We start from the raw sequence: 15,553 nt of genomic DNA, 5'->3' as shown, positions 1-15,553 counted from the left end.
TTTTTGCTGTTGAATTTTGTAAACTTTCAAAGGAGAACGGAGGGATGACTTTTTGTGTTAAAATGACTAGTATTAAGATACAACAATGCCATTTTATTAAACATTAGTACCATTAGCACAATATTTTAATACTAGAGTGGAAAACATTAAACCAAACATTAAAAGAGGAGAAACAGGTAAGAAATGGGAGAAATAATCAAAACGAAAATAATTTCTTCTCATAGATGCTCAGACAAGTGCAGTGTTTACCAATATTCCGATTTCAATACTATAGTGCTGGTAGGCTGCAGAATATTAGAGTAATAGATTACCACTTTCTCCTTTGAACAATACGATGCGTAATCCTTCGCTATTATCTCAGCATATTGCAATAGCACATTGCTAATTGTCTGAAAAATAAAATTATTTTAATTTTTATTTATTTATATAGATTATTTAAAATTTGTTTTTTTCCAAAAAAATAACAAAAATACTATAAAAAGGAGATAAACATTGATATTGGAATACCGAACCAGAGTGCAATTTGTTTATCATATGCTTCAATGAATATCATGCCTCCTAACATTTTTGGATGCACAGATTTTTAAAAGGAATCATCACAGTGTCCGTACCAGCAAATCTTGATGATAATATTTTATCCTTTCATATTATTGAGCATAATGATTAATCTATACCATGGCACAATGTTTGATACGAACCATCATTCTTTGTGGGTCACAATTTAATAAAGGACATTTAAAACAAAAATCTACCCACTCTGTGCGAAGTTTTTCAACCAACTTTTCGTAATGTTACAATTTCAAGGACATACATCTAAAAGTGGCAATAAAGGCTCGATATGCCCTATCATGTGTGAAACTATCAAATGATAGGACAATAATAGAATTATATTATGTGACCTTCTTTCATTATAAACACAGTAACAACGCAGGATGCCAGGCATCTATAATTTCTAAGGCAAAGAGAAGGACGTGAAATTTAAAAGAATATTAATGCTGGTACATTAATTATATGGTGATCATTTCCATTAGGTCAAGCTTATTATTTAAGGGTTTAATTTAAAGATACAGTAGGGAAACAGGCCCTTCAGACCACCGAGTCCACACCAACCATCGATCAACCGTACACTAGTTGTACGTTATCCCACATTTGCACCCTATACAATAGCGTCAATTTACAGACACCATTTAATCTAAAAACCTGCATGCCTTTGGAATGTGGAAGGAAACTGAAGCACTCAGAGAAAACCCACGCTGTCATAGGTTGAACATCAGAAAGCCTTCGACAAGGTCCCACATAGGAGATTAGTGGGCAAAATTAGAGCACATGGTATTGGGGGTAGGGTACTGACATGGATAGAAAATTGGTTGACAGACAGAAAGCAAAGAGTGGGGATAAATGGGTCCCTTTCGGAATGGCAGGCAGTGACCAGTGGGGTACCGCAAGGTTCGGTGCTGGGACCCCAGCTATTTACGATATACATTAATGACTTAGATGAAGGGATTAAAAGTACCATTAGCAAATTTGCAGATGATACTAAGCTGGGGGGTAGTGTGAATTGTGTGGAAGATGCAATAAGGCTGCAGGGTGACTTGGACAGGTTGTGTGAGTGGGCGGATACATGGCAGATGCAGTATAATGTAGATAAGTGTGAGGTTATTCACTTTGGAAGTAAGAATAGAAAGGCAGATTATTATCTGAATGGTGTCAAGTTAGGAAGAGGGGATGTTCAACGAGATCTGGGTGTCCTAGTGCATCAGTCACTGAAAGGAAGCATGCAGGTACAGCAGGCAGTGAAGAAAGCCAATGGAATGTTGGCCTTCATAACAAGAGGAGTTGAGTATAGGAGCAAAGAGGTCCTTCTACAGTTGTACCGGGCCCTGGTGAGACCGCACCTGGAGTACTGTGTGCAGTTTTGGTCTCCAAATTTGAGGAAGGATATTCTTGCTATTGAGGGCGTGCAGCGTAGGTTCACTAGGTTAATTCCCGGAATGGCGGGACTGTCGTATGTTGAAAGGCTGGAGCAATTAGGCTTGTATACACTGGAATTTAGAAGGATGAGGGGGGATCTTATTGAAACATATAAGATAATTAGGTGATTGGACACATTAGAGGCAGGAAACATGTTCCCAATGTTGGGGGAGTCCAGAACAAGGGGCCACAGTTTAAGAATAAGGGGTAGGCCATTTAGAACGGAGATGAGGAAGAACTTTTTCAGTCAGAGAGTGGTGAAGGTGTGGAATTCTCTGCCTCAGAAGGCAGTGGAGGCCAGTTCGTTGGATGCTTTCAAGAGAGAGCTGGATAGAGCTCTTAAGGATAGCGGAGTAAGGGGGTATGGGGAGAAGGCAGGAACGGGGTACTGATTGAGAGTGATCAGCCATGATCGCATTGAATGGCGGTGCTGGCTCGAAGGGCTGAATGGCCTACTCCTGCACCTATTGTCTATTGTCTACAAGCTCCGCATAGATAGCACCCGCAGTCAAACACAGGTCGCTGGTGCTGTGAAGCAGCAGCTCTACTGCTGCATCACTGTGTCTTATTATTGTAGCTCCAGAAATCAAAGAGTCGAAGTGTAAGACAAAAAGAACCTACGTTACTCTTCTCTACCCCAATCTGAAGCAGTTTGCACAATGGCACCAGTATAAAATCAAGAGCTTGCATTAACAAGGTGGCAAGCTTAAATCAATATCCATGGGGTGAATTTTTTGAGAGCCAAGCAGATGTATAATCATGCTTTCCAATCAGGCAGTAATGCTAGTCAAAAATAATAAAACTTTGGCCAATAGATATTGATGATATACAGAAATACTATTGTAGGAAGAATGCAAGCCCTTGTATTTGATAATGTAAGCATCTCTATAGTAGCAAGGCTGAAATTTGAATATAGTTTGATGCCTTTTCACCTCATTTGTTCAAAAAGACTCAATCTTTACCTTGGCAAATCTTCTCATGTAATGTCCCACTATTTGAGGATCAGGGCATTCTAGCTTCTTAATAATTTCAAAACTCTGGTTCAATTGCGAGAAGACATCCACGACAGAACAGGAGAAAAGGGCATGTTCTGATGTTTGCTGGAACTGTGGTTAAAAACAAAGAAAATTAGTTTTGATTTTTATCTGATCATTTGATAATAAATCTATTTACACAGAGTGCTTTCATCTTGGATGGAAAATTGGCTAAGTAACTTGAAACAGATAATAGAATTGAACGATTGTTCTCAGAATGAAGGAAAGTATACATTGAAGTTCTCTAGGAATTGGTACGTGCCCCTGCTTTTGTTAACTTATTAACTTTACTTTAGAGTTGGGACTACGGAAAGCAATTTCTAAATTTGAAGATGACTTAAAACTTGTATACATGGTGACCTATGAAGAAGAATGTGATAAATGTCAAAGAGTTATATACAAGATGGTGAAATGGGAGTTGGAGAGAAAGGAAGATATGAGAAATCCAGACTATTACATTTTGGTGGGAACAATGAGAAGAGGCAATATAAACAGTCTATGAGGCAAAAGAGAGAAATTTGAAGGTACAGTAAATGTACACTGTTTATTGAAAATGGAATCACATATTAAGATAGTGCTTAAAAAACCTTACATGAACAACTGGATAACAATAGAGATTTTAACAATGAAGGTTAAAAATGGACGACAAGTAGAAGGTAGGACACAATAATGGTGTCCTGTGTGTTGGCTCTTCGTAATTTGGTGAACGTGTATTTCTAGATATCTGGAACAATTACAGCAAAAGAGTGGCCATTTGACCCAACACATCCATGCTGGCACTCTACCAGAGCAATTCACTTAACCCACCCCACCTGTCCTTCCTCAATAACGGTACAATTATTTTTCCACCATTTCCATTTTAATTAAACCTGCCTCTATTACATCTATAGGCAGTGTGTTCCTGATTCTAACTTCACTTGATAATTTCATTGAAAATAAAGTTAGGTTCTTTTTTAATCTGCTCACTTCTTTGTGGGCATTACAGAAAGTAGTCCTGTAAATATTCATAGAAACATAGAAAGTAGGTGCAGGAGTAGGCCATTCGGCCCTTTGAGCCAGCACCACCATTCAATATGATCATGGCTGATCATTCAGAATCAGTACCCTGTTCCTGCTTTTTCCCATATCCCTTGATTTTGTTAGCCCTAAGAGCTATATCTAACTCTCTCATGAATACATCTTAATGAATCCTTTCCAGTTTTATCACCGTACCCACTTAGCTAAGTAAACTCGCATCTGACAGTTGTAATGATCTTGACTGAACTAAAGCCCATTTACTTGAACATTGGTATTTCCATGGCGATTGGTTGCCGTTAAGGTAACAAAACGAATAGTGAAAAATTATCAAAATTCTTTTGAGGGATCTCAGATGGCAGCGAGAGTTGGTCTACTTACACTGGGGTAAGGTGCCACAATGATACCCCCTCTCTCTGCACACCTCTGCAATGCTAAAAATGGTAGGTGGGTTCTCATTAAAGCCATTTCAAGCCGCTTCAGATAACATGAAGAGCATATGTTGTTTTTTTGATGTTGATGGTTTGCCTCTTGTCAGATCACATATCACAAAGCTATCACAGCAATTTTTAGGTTAAGATGTGAACAAATATTGCTGATGAATACATTTTCATATATTTAAATTGATGATCTGGATTATTTTTCTTTGAAAACCAGATTCAATAATAACTTACGAATGGACATTACATAAATAAATGAAGAGGAAGAAGCTTCAGAACAGTGGTTCTAAATAGCAGGTGAGTGGAACCTCCAGACTATCACAAAATGCTGGAGTAACTCAGCAAGTCAGGCAGCATCTCAGGAGAGAAGGAATGGGTGACGTTTCCGGTTGAGACCCTTCTTCAGAACCTCCGGGACTGCTCTTTCAACAGGCATGAGCAGAAAAGCAGTTTCTGACCTGTGTGTTTTTACTGCTAAATCATTATTCTCCCCAATGTACAAGATGTAGAAACAATTTAAGCCTACAGTTAGTTAATACAATAGTAAATACAATCTGCCTTACCCCATCCTTCTTGTCACGTTCTAGTGCACCATGCAAGAAGTCTCTAGATACCTCTTCATTCTCATCCAACCACTGTATAACAAATGGTTCAAACCAACTATGGGGAAAAAGGCTCAAAGTTTAAACTTGGATTTTAGAAATACATATATATATATATATTACATTCATGCACAATGTCGTTGATAAGCTTTCTTCCTGAAGAGTAAGGACCCAATTATTTTCTAGAAATAAATTTATGATAAGTTAATAAAAGCAATTTATGCTCAGCATAAAAACATCAAACTATGCATGGTTAAATCAGTTAAATTATTAAATCGGTTACTAAATCACTATCGGTTATTAAATCACTAAATCGGTTAAATTATTTAAAGAGAGAATTATGTCATTTTCAATGTTTAACTATTTCAATTAAGAGACTTCCTACTGAGTACATGAGCGGGTGAATATTAAGCAAAGAAAAAAGCATATTGCAAATATTTAGTGGGTCAGATATTATCACAAAAACTGATCAAAATATTTAATGAAATAGTTAAATAGAATGGCAAAACCATTGCAATAATAATACTGAATCTAACATATGACAGCAAAAGAAATAATGAATGAACGGCTTGGATTTTTCCACCGGCCAGCAAATCTGCTGATTTTGCAAACATTTTGTGGGTTTTTAAATCTAATGTCAAGGAGCACCCATTTCTGAACCTTGCGTTGACATACCTGTAGACATTTCAGCCAGGGATAATTACAAAGGATCTGCAGTACAGACATAGGTCTTTTGAATCAATTAAACTGTGTCTGCCTATGTGGCCATGGCCATGAAAGATCACCAACCTGATTTTTTTTTCTCTCTACAGATGGAGCCCACAAGGCTGATTATTGCTAGTATTTAGCTTCTATTCCATATGCCCAGCAACCAAAGTTATTTTGCTTTCACACACTTGGACATAGATTGGATTAATTGTATGATGCCATAGGTATATCATCATTTTTTTAACCCAAGGACAGGGATATTTGTATGGACCTTCAAACTTGACATTCAAACATGTGCATGCACACTTTAATATAAGAGCACCACCTTGAAAAGATGCGCACACCTTCATCAGAACCTTTGAGTGCTCAGTTTTGCAACAAAGTGGGCTTACTGTTTCAAGGAATAGTAGGTAATTGGAAGATTGTCAGGGACAGTGGGCATCTAAGTGGAGGACATGGTCAAAGTAGGTTCATTTCTCACCTAATGCAATTCGTATCCATGTGCTGCTTTGTTTTGAGATGGTAGTCTCAGCGCACATGCAGATGGGAGTGGTCTATGGCAGGGTACTTTTCAGCAAAGCCTAAATTATATTGTTGCCCATGGGTATTTCAGCAGTCAAAGCAAGAATGTAAACAGTTGGTTCAATCTCTGCTAAAACAACACGGATTGGATCACGTAGCAGTGCCAGAAAGTGAAATAGAAGAATAAGCGAAAGGAGAAATAGCATGCACGAGTGTTCTTACAGAGTATTTAGTATATATTTTGACTGGCATAATAAAAATGTTGTGACTTGTTTACTTTTTAATGTGTAGTCAATGTTGCAATTTGGCACGGTAACAGCATTTACCGTACAGGACAGGTACATGGATAAGAAAGGTTGAGAGTGATATGTGTAGAAAAATAACTGCAGATGTACCTTGAGAGTGATATGGGTCAGATGCAGACTAATGGCGCGTCCTAGATAAATTGAGTTGAAGGGCCTGTTTCTGTGCTGTGTGACTATGTAAGTCTATGAAAAGCATTCATGAATGGTCTTGGGATCAATTTGTGTTAGGGAAAGGGGTTAGGGACTGAGGTTTTGACAAAAACCTACAGACTTATGTAGAAAAATAATTTAATTTGACCATTTAACATAATAAAATTGCAAAGTGTGCAAGTTCCTTGCATGACGTTCAGATTAATTGAGAAGTCGGTGGAATGGAGGAAGCTTCCAGATATGTACTTTCACTGCAATTAGAATTCAGCCATAAGTTTAATGGTGTACACGTTTAACATTGCCCCAGTATGCTTCTGCATTTAAATAAGCTCTGGTAGTAGTTTGTCTGATACTTCATAGCTTCATCAACTTTTATTACTACATTTAATTATTTATGTGCTTACATTTTCATATGTCTTTACTGTTCTACCTTAACTCTTAAATAAATGGCTGTAATTCCCCCACAAAATGAACCATTTCAATATATTAAAGTAATTTGTCTTCTATCCACCAATCCTTCGGTACTTTATTGCACTCCTCAACCTTAGGTGCTCTGCTCTGTCATTTGGCAACAACTGTCTTCTGGTCCCATTTTCTATTATCCTGTGAGCTTAGGGTAGTTATAAAACAACTGTTGAAAGGAGTTTAGTATTTTTGATATTAATAGCCTAACTTGAGGGTGCTTATTCTCTAAAATCTGCTGATGCACACAAGGCATGTGGTTTATTTTGTGATTCTATGACAGTTAACTTATTGCATGCATACTGATTATTTTCAAGTGTGATATTAAAAGTCAGTCCTAAGATTGACAGGGTAAATATAAATTTAGTTTAGAGAAAATAAACAGATTAATCAATAGGTTTGTTTTTTTGGCATCATTCATCAAAAGTAAAATACATTTGAATCCACAATGTACTTCCATTCTGACAAAGAAATACCAAACGTTGAAGTATATTTTTTGTGGCAAAATTAAAGAAACATTTGACTAAATTGTTATTGATAAATAAAAACTGAATGAAAAATAAATTCTATAATTACATAATAAACAATATTGTTCCATAAGTAAATTAGGAATACCTATTATATTACTCATTTGCAACATGATTGTAGGATTTTCTATTACTAAATAATTGTGAATGAGTGAATGTGTGAATGAGAGAAATTAGCAATTTCTAAATGCCATTTGGAGCTATTTGGATCATTGGTTAAAGACACTATTTCAGGGAGCTAAGTTTCTTGGTTCTTTTAATCCTACACTAATCCCATTTATTGTCCCCATCAACTCCCCTCAAATGTTGCCATTCGCCTACATTCTAGGGGCAATTTACAGTGGCCGATTAACCAATCAACCCACATGTCTTTGAGATGCAGGAGGAAACCCAGAGGAAATCGGTGTGATCAAGGGAGAATATGCAAACTTCACACAGCATCAGCAGCAGGATTGAACCTAGGTTCCTGATCCGTGAGGAAGCAGCTCAATTAGCGGCACCACTATGCCGCCCCAACCAAAGAGAAGTATCAAAGAGAAAGTTGTGCACTTCACTAGGGCTCAGTCCTCCTGAAGATAAAGACCCATGCAAAAGGGTGTTAAGTGAAAACATAGAAAAAAATAGGTGCAAGAGTCGGCCATTCGGCACTTTGAGCCAGCACCGCCATTCAATATGATCATGGCTGATCATCCAAAATCAGTCTGAAGAAGGGTCTCGACCCGAAACATCACCCATTCCTTCTCTTCCGAAATGCTGCATGACCTGCTGAGTTACTCCAGCATTTTGTGCCTACATCCAAAATCAGTACCCCATTCCTGCTTTCTCCCAATATCCCTTGATTCAGTTAGCCCTAAGAACTATATCTAACTCTGTCTTGAATATATCCAGTGAATTGGCCTCCACTGCCTTCTGTGGCAGAGAATTCCACAGATTCACAACTCTCTGGGTGAAAAAGTGTTTCCTCATCTCAGTCCTAAATGGCCTACCCCTTATTCTTAAACTGTGACCCCTGGTTCTGGACTCCCACAACATCAGGAACATTTTTCCTGCATCTAGCCAGTCCAATCCCGTAAGAATTTAATATGTTTCTATATGATCCCCTCTCATCCTTGTAAATTCCAGTTGATCCATTCTTTCATCATATGTCAGTCCCGCCATCCTGGGAATTAACCTGGTGAACCTTCGCCGCACTCCCTCAATAGCAATAATGTCTTTCCTCAAAATAGGAGACCGAAACTGCACACAGTACTCCAGGTGTAGTCTCATCAGGGCCGTGTACATCTGCAGTAGGACCTCCTTGCTCCTATACTCTAATCCTCTCGTTACGAAGGCCAACATGCCATTTGCTTTCTTCACTGCCTGCTGTACCTGCATGCTTACTTTTGCTGAAGTACTGAAGTACTTTTACTAAAATAATGAAACTTTAGTGTCAACTAAGAGAGTGTTTCTTCAAAATAGCAATTTTACCCAAATACTGACGACACTGGGAGATCAATTATTAAAGGACACTTACGCTGGGTACTCTGGGACAGAGTTCTTGAAAGCTGGTAGGTCTTTTACATATTCATTATACAGCCACTTGACTTTGAAGTGTAAATTCATATAATCTGCACTTTTGCAAAGTCTTTGTTTCTCATGTTCTAAAAGACAAAAAATGATCGCAATATTTGTGTAATGTTTTTGTCATTAGATGTCATAATGGAAATATTGTACATAATTAGAACTGTTTTTTTCCAAAACTAGAAGTGCGTGATGCCTTACACATACAAGTCATATTTTAATGTGCAACAATGATTATGTAGGCAACAATCGCATCTTGCGAGTGCTCTATATATTCAGATGCCATAGATAATATGTGAAACGTTCTGTGCCTGGGACATTTTATTACTCAAAAAAACTTGTCATTTAAGACTCACTGCGTTGTTTTTAATTTCTATTTAAAGTCCAGTTAGTACAAAAACAAACTAACAATATCTTTTTAGCAGTGAATGCATTTGGTTTTGAAAATAATCAAAAGGCATTAATCCTTAGTCAACCATAATTATATTTTGTATGTTTTTTATGAAATCCCTATTAGTTTGGCTTCTCTCTCTCTTTGGTAAATTTGCAACCATGAGATATTATTTTTTATTGTGGTGGTTCTGAAGTATCAACTAATTCAGTATGAACTACAGATATTGATTGCTCCCACTTTGATATTTTTTTGATGTGTAATAAATTAACTTTTTGAAAAGGCACAATTTACATATGGAAGTTACTGAACAAAGATCTCAGAATTAAATGCAATATTTAAATTGAATATTTACACATTAAACAAAATATTTCCCCAAACTAAACGAGGAATAAAGTAATATTGTGGCTTGTACGCAGACAGAAGATTTTCCATAAAATAAAAGAACAACTTGCACATTGCCATCTTATAAGCCATAAATATTATTCAAATAGTACAACCTTCCATTGCATATTTCATGTCCTGGGCAAAAAGGTTCCACATTACTTCTGCACTTATCTTTCCCACATTCAATTCCTGTGGAAACCTAAAAACAAAAAAGAATGTATGGCAGACTTAAATGATAAAAGGTGATACTCTATTAGATATAGTATTGTATCTTTGTGTTTGCCAATTTAAGATCAATTTCACATTGCATATTTCTACACTTGTAGAAGAATTTAACATTATACAAATACTCCAAGAGTTAGTCAGCACTTCTTCTAAATTGAATTGGCCTACAAAAACATAAACACCTTTCATCCCCTAATTGTTCTTTCTTGCAGCTGCAGATGGGAATCACCAGCGGATCATTCACTGGTAACTTCACCAGATTCCCATCAGACAATAAGGAAAGCCCATCTACAAATATTCCAATTGTTGTGGCTAGATTTCCCGCTGGACATGATTGCTGCTGGATAAATTACCCTTCAAGTCTCACAATATTCCATCTTGTAAATATCTAGCTAACCCTATATTGGATTAAAAATTAAGAATCAAGAGTCAGGAGTGTTTAATTGTCATATACATGGACAAGGAACAACGTAATTCTTACTTGCAGCAGCATAACGGGCCTGTAACACAATACACATAGATAATATACAATAAATTAATAACCCAAATACTAGTGCTAAAAAAAAGCCCAAAGTCCTGGGTGCAACTCAAGACAGTCCATAGATCATTAGTTAGTGTCATGTAGTGTTCAGGAGCCTGATGGTTGTAGGGAAGAAACTATTCTCAAACCTCGTGGCTAGGGTTATCAGACTCCTTTACCTTCTTCCCGATGGTTGGAGTGAAATGGGAGCGTGGCCAGGGTGGTGTGGGTCCTGGAACACCCTACCCAATGGCACTGTGGGGGTACATTCACCCCAAGGGCTACAACAGTTCTAGAATCAGCTTATTTCTCCACTTTTCACCTCTTAAGAGATTTGCAATAAATGTTGGTCTTGTCAGTCATACCTCTGAAGCATAGCCAACATTTTTCTCCAATCATGCCTTAAGAAACTTGTGACAATTATTTTTATATGCGAATGAATACTTTATTGTCACATGTGACAAGCCAGTGAAATTCTTTGCTTGCATACCCAAGGTATGCAAATAGTTGCCTAAAAAGGGCTCTTTCAAAGTTACAATTAAATCCTGCGCCAGATCCCCCTTTGTTCTACCCCCTCCCACCCCCAAAAAAAGACCCGGTGTGCAGTCCCCCCACACCGGGTCATCTATTGTCCATTGTTCTTCCCCTTCCCTCATGGCGGTCCCCCCCAGCCGGGTCCTCCATTGTCCTTCCCTTCCCCCCCCCCCTCACGGTGGTCCCCCCCACGCCGGGTCCTCCATTGTACATTGTCCTTCCCTCCCCCTATCCCTCACATTGGTCCCCCCATGCCGGGTCCTCCATTGTACATTGTTCTTCCACCCCCCCTCACGGTGGTCCCCCCATGCCAGGTCCTCCTTTATTCCTTCCTATACATAGTAAGGGTATTATTTAAATGTGTGCTGCCTATGCCAATAAGTATATAAAGTGTAGATAAAGTAATTGAGCAATTAAACATAGAGGGTTTTCTGTATCTCTTAATTTAAATATTGCTGCAGTTGAATAGCAAAGGTGTTTAGCTCAGATTGCACCATCGATATCTTATAGACAAAAATCACATTTATCACTTCCTGCTGATTTTTAATATGACAGATGACTAACTAGCAAAAACTACCATCTGAGGCTAGCAAGCAATTCAACACCTGCTTTAAGATCCATACATATTAAATCTTTTATAAACAGCACTTAAGTTATCTGTAAACTAACAAAAAATATGAACTTACTGATTGAGGCAGTGAGTGTATGAATTCTTGTCCTCTTCTATGATTGAAACAATCAGTGTGATAAGTTTGGACCAAAAGTCCAAATTTCTAGTGCTAGGGCCTTGCTCTTCTGGGGGAACCTCTGCCTTTTTATTCTGAAGAATCAAACAGAATCAGATGGGTATAAAAAAAACGTTTTTTACGAGCCTGATAGATCACCAATCTAAATACACCCATGAAATAAAACTTCCATTGCGGCGAATATCATGTTGAAATGCTAGTCTTACATCTTTCAATGATGTGGAATTCTAATTTTAAAATTGCCATAGCTACCCAAAGATTAGATTTTTCCATTATGTATCTAAATATATTGGAATAGAACATGAACAACACTGATGGCTATTTAATTAAAACTAGCACTGAAATCTTTGCAAAATTATTTTTATTAGATGCAATACTTCTGCGTGGACTCAGGATTATTCATTTGTATGGCTGCACTTTAAATATATTATATTGCCCACTAATGAAATCCACTTCAAGATTCTTGCCCAGAAAAGCAAAAAATTATTCTTTATTAAAATGCTATATAAATCTTTTCGTCATTTAGTTTAGAGATACAGCATGGAAACAAGCCCTTCAGCCCAGCGAGTCCACACCGACCATCGATCATCCGTTCATACTAGTTCCATGTTATCCCACTTTCTACACACTAGGGACAATTTACAGAAGCCAATTAACTTCCAAACCTGCACGTCATTGGGATGTGGGAGGAAACTGAAGCACCCTGAGTAAAACCACGCGGTCACAGGGAGAACGTGTAAATTCACACCCGACGTCAAGATTGAATCCGGGTCTGGTGCTGTGAGGCAGCAGCTCTACCACTGCACCACCCCTTCTTGCATTAATTCAATAGATATTTGCCATTTCTGAACTTAAGTATAAACTTAAAGATTGGCACAGGCATGAAAAACGCAGAATTCTATTCAGTTATGTCATGCAAAGATCCTAATATCCAAGAGAAACGCTAAACTTATGCAACAACAGATCAAATTTTATGCAAATTGTACATTAAATCAATAATCAAAAAGATAATTGACTGTGATTGACTAGCCCATTACACCAATTTGGTCGACTTGAACCAGGTGGGCCGAAGGGCCTATTTCCGTGTTGTACAGCTCTATGATTCTGTGAATTCTATAAATAACCAAGAGAAAATAGATGTTAAAGGTTTGGTTTATTATCTTCAGCCAATATTATCTCAAGATATTTGGGATTCTCTTGTATTCTCCCTTCCCTTTCCTTTTCATTTTCTTGATACTCCTCTGCTGAATTCTTTAAATATTCCCAATCCTTAGCTTTACTGCTCATGCCTCTTACCTTTATAATTTGCTTGGTTCAGATTTAAGACCCTAGTTTCAGATTGAACCAAGTCACTTTGAATCTTTATATACATTTGACATTTTGATCATTGTTTGTTAAATGGCACACATTATTAAATTATTAATTAACAAATCTATACTCACAATGGCTTATCAACTAACACTGCAATCTTCCAATACCTCTGACTAACGCTGTGCATTAGATAGATGGTATTTGGCACATTTCATGTGATAAATGTTCTAGCATGCTCACTGAAATTGAATTTTGTGCCCAGGTGCATTGGACTATTATTGATGTGTTTTATGCAGGTTCAAAGTCTAAGGTTATAAAGGAGGCCTTAAGGGAACTTCAAACAGTATAAAGAAACCATCTAATTATTTTTAATGTAACAGGGCCAAACCACCACAATCCTTGAAAGTAAATGCCCACTGTTGCTAATGCGGTATAATTTTAATATTATAGAAACATAGAAAATAGGTGGAGGAGTAGGCCATTCGGCCCTTTGAGCCTGCACCGCTATTCAATATGATCATGGCTGATCATCCAGCTCAGTAACCTGTACCTGCCTTCTCTCCATACCCCCTGATCCCTTTAGCCACAAGGGCCACATCTAACTCCCTCTTAAATATAGCCAATGAACTGGCCTCAACTACCTTCTGTGGCAGAGAATTCCACAGACTCACCACTCTCTGTGTGAAGAAATGTTTTCTCATCTCGGTCCTAAAAGACCTCCCCCTTATCCTTAAGCTGTGACCCCTGGTTCTGGACTTCCCAACATCGGGAACAATCTTCCCGCATACAGAGCTTTCCAAAATATCTATGTATTTTAATGAGAATACTGCAGTAAATTAATTTTATCCGTGCACTTCTGTTATACTGCTTCTTCCATAGTTAAAAATACTAGTATGGGCTGAATGGATATGCTCCTTTCGGACTAATAAAACCTAATTGCATTCTATAGTGTGTACCTCTGGAAAAGTGAGCAGTTAAAGCTAAGGTGTGTCAAATTACACAAATGCTGATAGAATTTCTTACTCTGTATCAAATAAAGGATATAAACTTACTGGATCTGTCTGGTATTCTCGGCTGTACAGTTCATGACAATTGTTGAAGATGTATTCATAAGTTGAATTCAAGCAAGCTTTAACACAATCTTTCACAACCTGGCTGGCCCTTGGAGGGCTCTGCAATTCCTGGACCTGAGGATGAAATATGTTTGAAGATTTCTAAGATTGCTTTTTGTCCCTTTAAATACCTTCATCAAACAGCACTCTAATAGTGTTGCCCAGTAGATATTCCATATGTATAAGAATCATTTTACAAAGCTGGAAACCTTACTCAGCAGCATTTTATTTGTTTTAATGAAAACCTTTTTTTCTTACATTGAAAAAACAGACATAATTCAAATCTATGTTCTCAGTGGGCTGCTCTGATCTATTTTAAGTGTATAATTAAGAAATCACAGCATGATAATATCTTGTGAAATAGCTATTCATACAAAATGAAGCTGATTTAGCTACTTTCATTTGATTTTCTGTTCCTCTCGAACCTGAAATTTGCTTAAGATAAACACAAAATGCTGGAGTAACGCAATAGGTCAGGCAGCATCTCTGGAGAAAATGGATAGGTGATAGGTTTTCAGATTGTAATCTGCTTAATCACCTGAATTCTCTTAAATACCATTCTTTTTGACATTCATGTCGAATCATGTCATTATATAAATTTGTCCTGAATGATTTAAATATTTAATCCTCACCAATTATAACAGTATCTTTACAATTAAAAACAAGATCTTTCTAAAGATTCCTATTAGCTTTCTTGTGCTTAATTTTAAGAGCATCTCTTCAACGTCCTACAATTGGACAGAATTGCAATGTTGATTGATTCAGTTAAGGGATCAGGCTAGTTGTTTGGGCAGATGACATTCCAACAAAAGGTTTTTAAACTAGTTTAAAAGATCACATCAACATTGTTTAGAAGTTATTTATGCTTGAAATTCTTAACCTTTGTGCTAATTGGTCAACGTAGGGTAACCAGCCTCTAATCAGCAATAACTCCAGATGATACATCTTAATCTTTAGGAATGCATTTTGGTCGACTTTCCCTGATTTCAAACTACAAAATCTGCATAGTATTCATTAAATATTAATTCTGTT

The 15,553-nt window shown here is 37.4% G+C and overlaps 1 protein-coding gene across 10 annotated transcripts in view; it reads right to left on the bottom strand.

Annotated features, from left to right (window-relative positions):
- Nucleotides 1-15,553, bottom strand: part of LOC144607377 (protein unc-13 homolog A-like) — a 184,408-nt gene that overhangs the window by 36,215 nt on the left and 132,640 nt on the right. For all 10 annotated transcript variants that reach the window (XM_078424171.1, XM_078424174.1, XM_078424170.1 and 7 more), the window contains 7 exons: nucleotides 14,462-14,596; nucleotides 12,039-12,172; nucleotides 10,187-10,272; nucleotides 9,249-9,375; nucleotides 5,023-5,119; nucleotides 2,934-3,077; nucleotides 312-389 (listed from right to left, as the gene is read on the bottom strand). In XM_078424171.1, the coding sequence (XP_078280297.1) occupies nucleotides 312-389; nucleotides 2,934-3,077; nucleotides 5,023-5,119; nucleotides 9,249-9,375; nucleotides 10,187-10,272; nucleotides 12,039-12,172; nucleotides 14,462-14,596 (801 nt within the window). The remainder of the gene's footprint in view (nucleotides 1-311; nucleotides 390-2,933; nucleotides 3,078-5,022; nucleotides 5,120-9,248; nucleotides 9,376-10,186; nucleotides 10,273-12,038; nucleotides 12,173-14,461; nucleotides 14,597-15,553) is intronic.

Source organism: Rhinoraja longicauda, chromosome 28 (genome assembly GCF_053455715.1).
Source record: "Rhinoraja longicauda isolate Sanriku21f chromosome 28, sRhiLon1.1, whole genome shotgun sequence".
NCBI lineage: Eukaryota > Metazoa > Chordata > Chondrichthyes > Rajiformes > Arhynchobatidae > Rhinoraja > Rhinoraja longicauda.
Note: the sequence above shows the minus strand (reverse complement) of the source record. Positions and strands in the feature narration are given on the sequence as shown.